Here is a 12,678-nt window from a genome sequence, read left to right on the forward strand (position 1 = left end):
CATACGAGTGTATATTTGCCTGCAATCGGGGACCCACTATTGTTCCTCTTTTGTTTGTCCACCAACTTTTTAGGAAGACCTCCCATATGTTTTGTACACGAATCCAAATTGGGGACCTCTCGGGAATTAAGGATCATATTGTCCTCTATTGTTCAACGTCCCCTATTTGAATCAGAAACAAACTCATCATCGCACAAGAGTCAAACACCGCAACCACTGGACCAAATGTCATCCAAAGCTAAAACTATTTCGAAAATGTCTTCCTAACCCGACAAGTGACGACGTCGCCTTTACGTTTAACTCACCGTGGGACACAACTCCGCCAATTTCTGTCACCAGTCCGCTGAGGATCGGGAAATATGGACTCCATCCGATATCTGTGGTTCTTGTGATCAAAATGTCACCCTTCTGGAAGAGACAATCATATAGAAAAACGACATTTATAAAACCCATATCAAACACGATTCGAAAAATTGCCAACCAGCCCGTTGCTAAAACTTTAAAATCATTATCGCTGTGCGTACAGCACACATAGAGCTTGGAACAGTAATATTTTGATAACCGATTCACCTTAATCTTGGTCGCATTCTTGAGATCGATGACGACAACAGCTTGACCTCTTATGACCCCTCGGCATATCGGTGTGCCTATAGGGAATAATACACATTATCAAAGGCTTCATCTCTTAATTACAATTTCTGCAAATCACTAAGAAACAGAGCCAACAATTTTAAAGGAAAGCATGCCTATAGACGGCGAACGCGAGAGGAGGCTATTAAAACATTCTCTGGAGTCCCATCCCAAAAATCACGTACCTTCCAAAGTCGTGACGTCGCGTGAGTCGTAAGCGTCCTCTTCGTCGACAATCTTCGGAGCAAAACAAAAGTTACACAATTTTTGAAAGGGAATGTACAACATTTGCTTTTCCTGCAATTTTCAGAAATAAATGGATTTGGAGGATTAGTATGTAACAGCAAATATTGTTAAACTGACTCTCACGTTTTAGACTCGGAGATACTGGAAAATCCAAGAAAACCAACCATGTTCTTGTAGTCTGGTTCCCTGACCCCACTTAAGATAAAATGGAGCAATTTATAGACTTTGGGAATTGTAAAATCAGAGAATCAGTCTAGCAGGTTTGTACCCCTTCACAAAAGTGTATTCAATTACAAAGAAAAAACAAAGGGAATAACTAGATATGAAAACAAATAGGAGCAGTTTTTGAAAAAAGCCAGTTTTCGCTAACGACAGCATTGGAAAAATACAAGTTTTCTTGAAAATGTCAGCACACCAGGAGCCACGATTTTACAGAATGCTTTGGACTGTCATCATTTCTAACAATCCATTAAGATATTTTATGAATGATCAAAAATAATTTGATCATTTAGTTTTCTAATGTTTGCAAAAGTTGTATCTTTCCTTTAATTGCCTATTGTATTAAGATGTCACAAAATAAACGAAACCAAGAATGCATTGAACCGATGTAGGAGAATGCACATTCAGTAGGACATGAAAACTAAAGGCGATTTACTGGTTCTGGTCGGCCGTGCATCAACCGGGGAAACGTTTTGGCTTCTAACTCAGGCTCAATGCGGCGTCTTCGATGGGCTCTGTCAAAAATAAAAGGGAGTCAGTTAATGTGGAATAAATAATACAAATACACGGCTGAAAGAAAACCTCAAATAAAGCAACCTCATATTTTGCTGACAATTTGAATTGCGTACCTGGCGACAAGAGAGGGCGCTCGTTCCTTCAGTAGTTGGCCGATCTCGGTCAGGGAGAAGTAGAACAGCAACTCCTCATCTGGGATAAGACCCTGCGGTAAAAGAAGTAGATTGGTGTCTATCAAGCAAGAACAGTTTGAGGATGAAGGAATGATCTTTTACACTATACCTTTCTTTTGGGGTTTCCAGTTTGATTTTGATTAAACCTGGTTCGATGGATTATGGATCTACAGTGATGTGTATAAAAAAAAAAGGATACATTGGAAGATATTTTTTAAGTGAAAATAATATTCGATGGGTTCAATTTGCTTCATAAATTTAGAAAACACACTTTCTTCCCTATCGTAATTTTTGTTCTTTTATTTAAGTGTTCTGATGAAAAGTTATGTCGAATTTACTGAAGCAGGCCAACTTTCGCTTGGTCCACTTTCTACACCAGGAACTGATTCCATTCTCAGCCATGTAACTCTTACCATGTCAACATTACATGTATAACACTTGCAATTACATTTACCTGTTGTACTTTGCCAATCAATATTGAGTTGGAACAACCTAAACATGATCCAATGATTATGTAAACGAGTTACATAATCAATGAATCATAGGTTTCAACTAAACATTGATTGGCAAAGAACGAGAGGTAACTTGGCCAACAGAGAGATTGCTGGCAAGTTAATTTTCCTTCATCCACTTTGCTGCAAGTTGGAACACATTAATCCCTTTCAATTAACTGTCTATATCTCTGAATGTAGGTGTCCAAATGAGATAGGGACCACAGCATTGTGTTGCGAAATAACAATTCTTTAATCGTATTTAAGTTATCATATATTATTATATATTATTAAACTAAACAGGAGCTAGTATTTATTTTTCTCTACAGATGGCACCCAACTCAAAGAGGTGCCAGACTTCAAATATCTGGGTTCCTACATAGCTGACAGCAAGAAGGACTTTCTCACACGCAAGGGTCAAGCATGGAATGCGTGCAACAAACTCCACTCTATCTGGAAATCCAACATATCTCAATCCACCAAGCTTGCTTTCTTCCGATCCTCTGTCGAAAGTATCCTGCTATACGGTGCCGAGACATGGTCTGTGAAAGAGCAGCTTAAACAGAGACTAGATGGCACCTACACCCGCCTCCTCATGAGAGCGCAAAATATATCATATAAGGAACATAAGACAAAGACGGACATTAATTTTATGGCAACATCCAACCTATCTCAACTACAGTGTCACAATGCAGAGCCTGCCTTGCCGGCCATTGCTACAGAGCCAAAGAGCAAATTGTCTCTGACCTCGTCTGCTGAAGATTGCCTTGCCCCAACAGAGGAAGGAGACCCCTCAACTACGTTGACACTGTATGCAATGATGAGAGCCAACACGTTGATGACATCACCACAGCCATTGCGGACAAGAGAGTCTGGAAGAGTTTGGTTGCATCCATCTCGGCTGCGGCCGCCCAACGATGATGATGATGATTTTTTAAATTGTTTTCTCTAAATGTATCATTTTTTGGACACACACTGTAGCGTTCATCTTCTAACACGAAAACAGGGATAAACAATAACTTAAGCGTTGCCTTACCTCATTAACCATCAGCTTAGCGAGCCTCCAGTACGCTTGCTTGAAGTGATGAATGGATTTGATGTACATCGACTGCAGCAAAGATTGTACATTAGGTAAATAAAAAAAAATCAGCGTGTAATTAATTAATTAATAATTACAGCTGATCAAAACACTGATTTTTATAAAATATTTACAAAAAAATACAGGGTGGGTTAAAAAAGGAACCCAAATGTCAGGACCAATTTTTAAATGAAGTTCTGCATGCAGCACTTTCAAAATCTAGGATATGAAAGCCCCATTAATAAGCTTTCTTTTATTAGAAGAAGCATTCAAATCGCTCCGTACTTTTCAAGTTACGGAATTTTAAACCCAAGCACCGTTTAGAGTTTTGTCCACGGATCAAAAAAAGGTAAGTGTTCTTTCAGCAGAGAGAAAACAATTCACATAGGCCTACATCCCTACGTTCATTTTGCTGAAAAAAAAACTTTCCCTTTTTGTGATCCGTGGTCATAACTTTAAGACGGTGGTTGTGTTTAAGTTTTTAAACGCAAACAAGCAATGTGAATGCATACTGTGCTAAAAGAAAGCTAATTAATTGGGCTTTCACATCCCAGATTTTGAAAGTGTTACATGCAGAACTTCATTTAAAAATTGGTCCTGACATTTGGGTTGCGTTTTTTTTACGCACCCTGTACAATGGCATATATAATAAGCTGACGTACAAAACGCTGGAGACAAAATTGATGAAAATGAAAAAAGAGCCGGTACGGTGATTGCAGGTCGCAGCTTTTAAAAGAAAACCACACCTGCAGCCCAGTGTTTTCTTCATTTTGCCAAAAAAAAACACTACTGACTGATGTTCCTGTTGATCAACCCACCTTGCAAATTTCTCTTTCAGCAACAACAGATCTCGTCATGGGAACCAACCACTTCACTAGCATCCACCTGCATGAATCAATCAAAACCTCGCTTGAAATGGTATCCTTCCTTAATGTTGCAGTACTCGTACTCGGTACTCGAACTCGAGTACTACTCCAGTACTTTTTTAGAGTACTCGTACACGATTGTCAATGTACTCGTACTCGAGATAACAGTACTCGTACGCGGGTAGCAAAGTGCTCATACTCGACATGTCGAAATTGTACTAGATCATTTTAGTACTCCCACTCGAATAGCAGTACTCGGAAAAATGGTATATCTTGACTTACCACGGCCTTATTTTATTGATACTTTCAGTTTGAAATGGTTGATTGGCTTGCGGAGAAATAGAAGTTTCCTGGTTTTACTCTGTGCACGTACGGACAAACACATTTAACAGCTGGCCGTGAGAGGGTCTGTATGTGTATCGCTCTGACTGGGCCCGGGCCATTTACGCGCAATGGCCGTATTCGGATATAGAAGCATACTAGGAAGTACAAGTACTCTACTCACCTGACGACTGATGGCAGCGGCAACTCAAGCTGATCAACCAAGTCAGATACTGGCACCTCGAGTTTCTTTTTCGGCTCATCTGGTATGTGTCCTTTCAGATAGGCCTACATCAGATGGGACATTCCAAAAACTTGTATAAAATGTTATTGTATAAAAGGTCACAACTGTAAATTGATGAATCGACGCGCAAGTCTACATAGACCTTTAATGATCTGACCACATCGGACAACGGGAAGCAGGCGCCTGGTTATTAAAACTCTGGAGCAATGAATACTGATTAACTGGCAATTTCAATGAGGGCCAAAACTCTGCCTATGCAGACAGTCGTGTTTTACAATACTCTCGAGGACAACCTTTTGTGTTTTCCTTTGTCCCGACAATATAACATTCTCCCATAGACTAAGCACACAAACACACGATCGAGGACCGTTTTGAACAAAAGACCCAACTCCCGAGGACTGAAAGGATCTGTTGTTCTCCCTTTGTCCGTCTGTCCTCGGGCGTATGTAGTTTTACGCCCCAAAACGCAAACATTTATTGTCACTGGGGACTCGGAGTAAAAGAAATTACATACCGTACCTACGGATATGTGACTTTAAGTTGGTGCTCCGATATATTATGACTATGTCAACAGGCGCTGTCTTTTGTTCGGAAAACGAAACATCCAAAACAAAAGCATTTTACCTGCACGGATGGAATGAGCTGTGTCGGATCCATAGCCCACGACTTGATCTCCAAGCCGATCTGAAACACACCAAGACGAGATCTCATATTCATAACAAGATCTCTGCTTTGTTTGTCTGTGTTTAAATCAGCACCTTTAATTAGTAGTTGCTTCTGAAGAAACTGTACAGCGTCCCGCTCAACTGGTTTAAGACTCAGAGTGGAAAGGCTTCACTTGTTTTCATTAGACTGATTTGTACTCTTTGGCAAAGAATTTAGGGTAATTCGATATTTTACAAGACGTACTTCTTTCAGCGATCTGTGTCCGTGGTTTTCCAAGAAAGCTGAAAAACGTCTCCCAGCGTCTCCGCTAGGAGGCGTCCTCAGCCACCGAACTGCCTGCTCTGATGTCATCTTCAGAAACGCCTCACCCTGCCCATCTTCCTTTATCGCTCGGGCGATTTGCTGTTATTGAAATAATAATGCATGTTATTTCATTTTTACCTCACAAAATAATAAACGGTAACATTTGCTGAAAGCACCAATAATACACATTCAAACAGCGTCAATGTTTACCTCAATTTCGAATGGCGGCTTTGCAGTTTCAATAGCTGGTCCAGAAGAGAGCAATTTAACGAAGTCCGATTCGGCGTCTAAATAGAGAATGGAACCGAATTCTAGATTTCAGACATTCTAAGATGTAAAACCATATCAGAAATTATGACATTTTTGACGTAAAATCAAATTTAATTAAAAAGAAAATCTGGTAGTGACTCACGTTTACTGTATCGAGATAGAATGCCATCCAGAAGCAGTTGGGCAAAGGTAGCTTTCCAAAACGACGTCGAATAGTGTTGACAAACCTACATTGAATAGCCATTCCCCAAAGAAATAATTACAAGCTACACCGCCCTTATTAAAGAAAACACTTTTTTACACTTATGAGTACACCCTGTTTAAATAAAACCGCAAATAATAGATTGTACAATGTATTGCAACGGAATGACACTTCAGGGCAACCAATTACTTTGTGTTGATGCATGCGTGGTTGCAGCAACCTCTACTGATATAAAGAGAAAGAAAATATCACATTTTGTCAACGCCAGGGTTTCCATTTCGAAAAGAAAAAAAACCTACCCCTGGATAGTCAGCGTGGTATCGTCCATGAATGATATCGTCATACTGCTCCTGCGCAGTAGAGAACGTTTGGGTGAAATAACCCTCAACGTCTCGCAGGGAAGCCTCTACTCGTGCTTTGCAGTCCCAGAAATTCTTTTAAAAAAAATAAACAAAAGAAAATCGGTCATTAATGCCAATGACGGGTTTATCTCAGGAAGATTGGATGGCCATCATTTTACACGAACCTTCAAGATGGTTCCCAAATTCAGAATCCTCTTGAAAGCAGACGGAAGAGGTGCGTGCAGGTGCTTCATCTCATCGATGAAGGAATCGTCAAACATCTGAGAGGAAATAGCAGGCTCAGGAATAATAACATAATAGAAATATTTTTCATAAAATATTATAGAAGTTTAGCTCACCTGGGTCGACAAGAGGAAAGGCAGACGGGTCAGCCACGACAGCCGGGCTAATCGAACACTCAACCGCGGGCCATCACGATCCTCAAGTGACGCCCTTAGCCGTGGCCGTACTATAGCCACTGACAAAACGCCTGTTTGGGATTTGGTCTCAGCTTAAGATTCACTGCTTTTTACAAAACTAAGAAAAAATTGGGCTGAAATTATAGCCTCAAAAGTCGCAATGAACCCAATAAATAATTACCTTTAGACTAAAATTGACTTTTAATTCCACTATTGAGATTTCCGCTATCCGGCCGACATTATTTTGTGCGTTTCTAGGCAATGAACAACGCATGGGTGACCTACTTCGACCAGTGACTCTGCTCCACGAGCAGGGTCTGTGGTGGCTGACCCAGGTGAGCCCTGAGAATGACGTCAGAGCTAATCGAACGACACGGGACTGACCCATATCAACCCGGGTGAGCTAAACGAACGCACCCACAGAGACAAGGTGTGTGCATCCAAGAAGAATCAAAGCTATATTTCGGTGGCGAAATGGTCGCCTGGTGGCGCTTTACACTGACACTGAGCTAGCTCCTGGCAGCTACTTCTGGTCGCCTGATGTATGCGCAGCGCGTGATCACTGCGTGATCAACACATGTGCTTAAACATGTTTGGCTTGGTTATTGGAGGGGATTGTATTTTCTGTTTGGCGTGCTTCGAGACAGGATCTAAATGAAATTGTAAGCAGCGCTTGACTAACGTTTAGCTGTCAGGATCAGGTCAGTACCAAACAATTAGTTTGTGATTAAATACTAATCAGAGAGAGTAAGGAATAAACAATCCATTAAAATCAAGACAAATAGTTCATCGTCCATTTCTTTAACGTGTTGAATAAATAAAGTAACACAAACAGAACTACCGCTCACCTTACGCGGTTCACTTTTCTTCAGAAAGTCGATCCTTTTATCATCCGCAATCGAATTGATGCATGCAGTTGCAGCTCTTTCCTTATTTATTTTTGCATCGTTGGTCCCAAGCTCGAGCCCAACTTGGTTTCGAACGTTGATTTGGTTAAATGTCATGTCCTGAATAATCGCAAAACTTGTGGCTGATAAATCTCTCTCCCAAGACCGACAAGTTAAATGTTATTGAATGGGTTTGACGACCAAAAAAACTAATGCCTCGCACTTACCACTCCGATGGACTGAAGGAATGAATCTTTCTGCAGCTCCGATATTTGTAGCAAACAAGTCGACATAGCCTGTCACAATATATAATAAACAGTTCAGATTGTTACCGTTGTAGTGTTTTCTTCTTATTTTCAAAATTGTTCACATAGGCCTTACAAAAACCACTTAGTTCTTCGAGTAAAGCGCAGATGGCAGTTTTTTGAACGACGGAGATGATTAATTGTATAGGCAACATTTCATTTGATAAAAATTGAGTGCTCGCTATACGCGCGCGTTGTTTTACAGAACCGAGCGATTTTCGTTTTCACGAAGTAACACTCGTGCACGCTGTGCGCTGAATCGGTCATTTTCGTTTTCACGAAGTTACACTCATCTTGATTTCTCTAGTTTGAATGCTTCTTGTTAAAATTTTCTGTAATCCTATAAGAACAGGTATTAATGACATTCCTGTCAAGTGTTTTAAAACGCTGTAATCCAAATAGTATTTTTTGTTAGAGTGTGAAAACAAAAATAGTTCTCACCAGTGTCCGATATGCGTGCGCACGCTTGAGTGTTGCTTCGTGAAATCAACATCTGTCATTTGGCGGTTTTCACGATGTAACACTGAATAACACTGAAGTGGACTTACTTCGTGGTGCCGGTGTAGCGTGAATATCCGACTCCATGAAATGTGCACTCAATGGTAATATTGCGCATGCGTAAGTACGATAATATGCTATTTTTAGGATCACAATGGGAGAGTGACATGTCAAGTGTGAGGGATTAACCAAAAATAGGGAAAAGGAGTCAGATTTTCATAGGAGTCCGGCAGATTTTCATATGAGGCCGGTGGCGATAATATGTATACAAACCACAACACTAAGTAGCATCTGATTGCAATGGTAGTTGCAGAATTTGCAGGCGGGAAAGCTTGTCGGTATGCCATAATCGTGGTATGCAGAAACCTTCAAATGAAACAAAAAGTGGAATAAAAATATTGTTATCGTGTCTGTCTTTATATTAAGGAGTAGTTGTGAAGCTTGGTATCGAACTGAAACATTGAAAATTGGCAATAAAGATAATAAACAAAATTGTCCGCAAATGAAGTTATTGTGTACAGGAGAGATAAAGAACTCACCTGGATGCCAAAATCCAATATGTCTGTCGATGCCGACAAGCTTAGTGGAGATGAACAACCTGGACGCACTTCTCTGGGTTGAAAATCGTTTAAAAAAAGACTCAACTGAAGCTGGATTCGACAATTTATATTTTCAGTCATCTACTCAATGAAGAAACGCAGATATTTGAGAATTAATGACACACACACACCCAGCTAATGTTTACTTTGAGGACTTGCCCCTTTCGTTCATTTGTTCCCTTTTGTTTGTACTCAAACTTTTATCGACAGCTCCCATATATGGAGGTACATTTCTGTTACAAAAAACCGTGAGTTCCACATAAACCAGGTAGCAGCGACGTTGTGTGGACTTGCCCATGTCCACACAGTCTTCCCCCCTCTCTAGAAAATAAGTTCAGAGGCATTTTGTGGTTAGGTTTATCAGTAGCAAAATGACGAAAAACACCGAAGGGAACCTTAAAAAAACAATCTGGGTTGAAAGTATTTTCAAAGTGGAGTAAATGATTTTTTCACAGGTTTTTCTTAGCTACACAAAAATAAAGGAATGTCCACACTATGTAACGTAAACATGGGTGACTTACTGTGTGTTTGCTGAGGTAAGCCAAGAACTGTCAGACGGATGCCCCGAATCAAATTCGTGCATCAATTCGTACTGTGTCGGTGTGTCATAGGTAGTTATTGGACGGGCCTGAAGATAGTACAAATGTCAGAACAGAATTTCACTCAAAAGTGCCTCGTTTAAAGTTTATAAGTGGCAAATTTGGTTATGACATTTACAATCCATTTCGTAAGCGAGACGTACGTCAATTCAACTTAAACCCCGCCCACTGCACACATGCACGGAGTAGTATTGGAACCATTGGAACCGGTGTCATACGTAAATCGGACTCTATGAAAATTTGACTCTTTTTCCCTTTTATTGGTTAAACCCTCTCACGTGACCGGTCCCTCTCCTAATTATCTATGCATGAGCATGCGCAATGCCACCAAAGAGTCCGTATTTCATAAAACCTAAATTCATGCTTCACCGGCAGTAGTACAAACTATAGCGTGTTAGCCAATGGGCTCTAGTAATCATGGTGCATGCGCGTGTATGACACATCACTTACGAACCGGATTACAAACGCTGATTCAAATGAAATAAATTGTAAAAAATTATTTAAAATGTACACATTTGAAAGGTGACCCTGTTGCAGCATAATACCTGCAGCAAGTAGATTTTGTCATGGACGACTGCCCACTCGATGTCAAGACCTTCGCCAAAATACTCATCAAGCTGTGAAGGAAACAACATATCATAAGGTCATAAAAAACCCGAAAATAGTTAAAACGTTCCAAGCACAATGTAAATCGTGGGTTCCACTTGCCAAAATCATGGGTTCCGTTGTCTAAATCGTGGGTTCCATTTGTCTAAATCGTGGGTTCCACTTGTCTAAATCGTGGGTTCCACTTACCTAAATTCTGGGTTCCACTTGCCTAAATCCTGGGTTCCACTTGCCTAAATCCTGGGTTCCACTTGTCTAAATCGTGGGTTCCACTTGCCAAAACCATGGGTTCCACTTGCCAAAATGCGCAATGGGAATTGTTTGGGTCTTTTGGAGCAATTTGAAGGATCGACATGAATGTATACAATTACTTAAAAACTACGAATTGTTTGCAAGGATGTTTGAAACCCCAGTCGAAAAGGTAAGGAAACAATTCATCCAGGCGTTTTGGTTATTTGTAGAGAAAAAAAAAATGCCCAACCAAGTGTCCGCTGGTGTTTTCTCGTGTGCATTTTGTCAGATCTAGCTTGGATTTCACTAACCTCTTTGGCAATATGTCCCAGTTTGACGCACACATCTTCCGCCAATGAACAGCGTGACTTTACGTCTTTTGGCAGCGTTTTGGTCTCAGTACCTCCATCCTCTGGGAAAAGAACGGCAAACAATAACTTCCTTCAAAATAGTGGCAACGGTTACACGATTGAGTCAAGTAAAACACAATGATTATGTCGTCAGTATCTGACAAATATTAGCTGCATGCACTTTACAATTCTCGAGAAAAAAAATTTTCTTTGATATTTGATCTGTTATATTACATAAAGTCGCTTATAATGGCAAAGAAAGGGGTGGTTATAAGCTGTCAGCCTATTTGCTGTCTTTTTAAAAGTTTCTTTTTCCCTTCTTTTTCTACTGTCTTATTCGTGCTAGCCAAGGAGTCAGTCTTTTTGCTGTCAGTCTTTTTTATGTCATTGAAAAAAAAAACCTCTTTACTGGCATATTTTCGTCAATTAAAGGGCATATACAACATCTGTTTTTGCTGTAATTTTCATAAATGGATGGATTTCAGAGTTTGTGTTTAATAGTAAATATTAATACACTGACATGTTTGAAAGTTTTGTGTTGGTAGATGCAGGGAAAACCAGGGAAAACAAACATGTTTTTGTAGTCTGGTTCCCTGATCTCATTTGAACTGAAATGGAGCAATTTATAGACGTCTGGAAATTGTAGGGTCAGGGGAACTCTAGCTGGCTTGTACCTATTCATATATAGGTGTGTAATCGAAAATCAGACTAACTTAGTGTGGTAAATTGGGGGCAGTACTTGAAAAAACAAGCCAGTTTGTTTTCCCAACACTGGTCGGCTGATCAGCGTTTGAAATTGAAACTAAAATACCACTTTTCTTTAAAATGTCAGCCCTTTAACACGAAGTTAGACTGTACTTCACTAACAGTCCATTAAGGGATTTCATTAAAAAATTTGTTTTTCGATGTCCGTGTGCATGTTAATGTCGTATATTAATTCAATAAAAAGTTTATATTCTAAGCTAATTGTTATTTTCAAGGTTTCCATCTCGTATATGCTGATTGCTGTTTTTACTGTCTACTTTATTGCTTTAACACCAGGAAAAGAATTTCATGTCAGTTTGCAACTTACATGACTAATAACACATGTTTCTATCTATAGGACATAGACTTGAAATTCACGAAGTTTAAACTTACCTGAAATAAAAATGGCATGATCCTTGCTTCCTATCTTCTTTTGAAGGATGCTCAAATTCTTGGACTCGTCCATTTTCAGGGTTATCGTGTCCGCCTCAGATAATCCTGCCGCTACGGACTGAAAAAAATGTTCATCATTTTATAATACATTGAATGTTACAGTTTACAAGAATTGTGTTTATGAGCGTTGGTGGCAATTGACCAAAAACATTTAGATTCTCGCCGATACTCTAAAATATTATGTGAAGGAAAAAGCAAGATCTTGATTCTTTTTGCATGTAGGCCCACATGTACTTTAATTCTTGAACTTATTCTTAGTCGTATCCCCCCCCCCCCCTGTTTTTCTAAGCTGTCAACTTCCTACCTCTCCGAGGCCATAGTTGGCGTTGATGATGACTCTGGCCGGATTACCAGTCAGGGGATCTCGGCTGAAGATCACACCTGCAAATTCATTTACGAAGAGGTACAATACGTGTAAAAA

General features: G+C 39.9%; 1 protein-coding gene across 1 annotated transcript in view; it reads right to left on the minus strand.

Annotated features, from left to right (window-relative positions):
* Positions 1 to 12,678, minus strand: part of LOC119738053 (prodigiosin synthesizing transferase PigC-like) — a 33,485-nt gene that overhangs the window by 1,805 nt on the left and 19,002 nt on the right. The window contains exons 18-39 of the mRNA XM_038212779.1: positions 12,562 to 12,638; positions 12,198 to 12,315; positions 11,022 to 11,122; positions 10,419 to 10,490; positions 9,796 to 9,902; positions 9,215 to 9,287; positions 8,949 to 9,041; positions 8,100 to 8,168; positions 6,752 to 6,847; positions 6,525 to 6,659; positions 6,166 to 6,250; positions 5,964 to 6,040; positions 5,694 to 5,852; positions 5,409 to 5,468; positions 4,725 to 4,828; positions 4,172 to 4,238; positions 3,312 to 3,383; positions 1,725 to 1,816; positions 1,532 to 1,610; positions 816 to 867; positions 571 to 647; positions 306 to 408 (exon numbers count right to left, since the gene is read on the minus strand). Coding sequence (XP_038068707.1) covers positions 306 to 408; positions 571 to 647; positions 816 to 867; positions 1,532 to 1,610; positions 1,725 to 1,816; positions 3,312 to 3,383; positions 4,172 to 4,238; positions 4,725 to 4,828; positions 5,409 to 5,468; positions 5,694 to 5,852; positions 5,964 to 6,040; positions 6,166 to 6,250; positions 6,525 to 6,659; positions 6,752 to 6,847; positions 8,100 to 8,168; positions 8,949 to 9,041; positions 9,215 to 9,287; positions 9,796 to 9,902; positions 10,419 to 10,490; positions 11,022 to 11,122; positions 12,198 to 12,315; positions 12,562 to 12,638 — 1,968 coding nt within the window. The remainder of the gene's footprint in view (positions 1 to 305; positions 409 to 570; positions 648 to 815; positions 868 to 1,531; positions 1,611 to 1,724; positions 1,817 to 3,311; positions 3,384 to 4,171; positions 4,239 to 4,724; positions 4,829 to 5,408; positions 5,469 to 5,693; positions 5,853 to 5,963; positions 6,041 to 6,165; positions 6,251 to 6,524; positions 6,660 to 6,751; positions 6,848 to 8,099; positions 8,169 to 8,948; positions 9,042 to 9,214; positions 9,288 to 9,795; positions 9,903 to 10,418; positions 10,491 to 11,021; positions 11,123 to 12,197; positions 12,316 to 12,561; positions 12,639 to 12,678) is intronic.

Source organism: Patiria miniata, unplaced genomic scaffold (genome assembly GCF_015706575.1).
Source record: "Patiria miniata isolate m_02_andy unplaced genomic scaffold, ASM1570657v1 HiC_scaffold_3, whole genome shotgun sequence".
NCBI lineage: Eukaryota > Metazoa > Echinodermata > Asteroidea > Valvatida > Asterinidae > Patiria > Patiria miniata.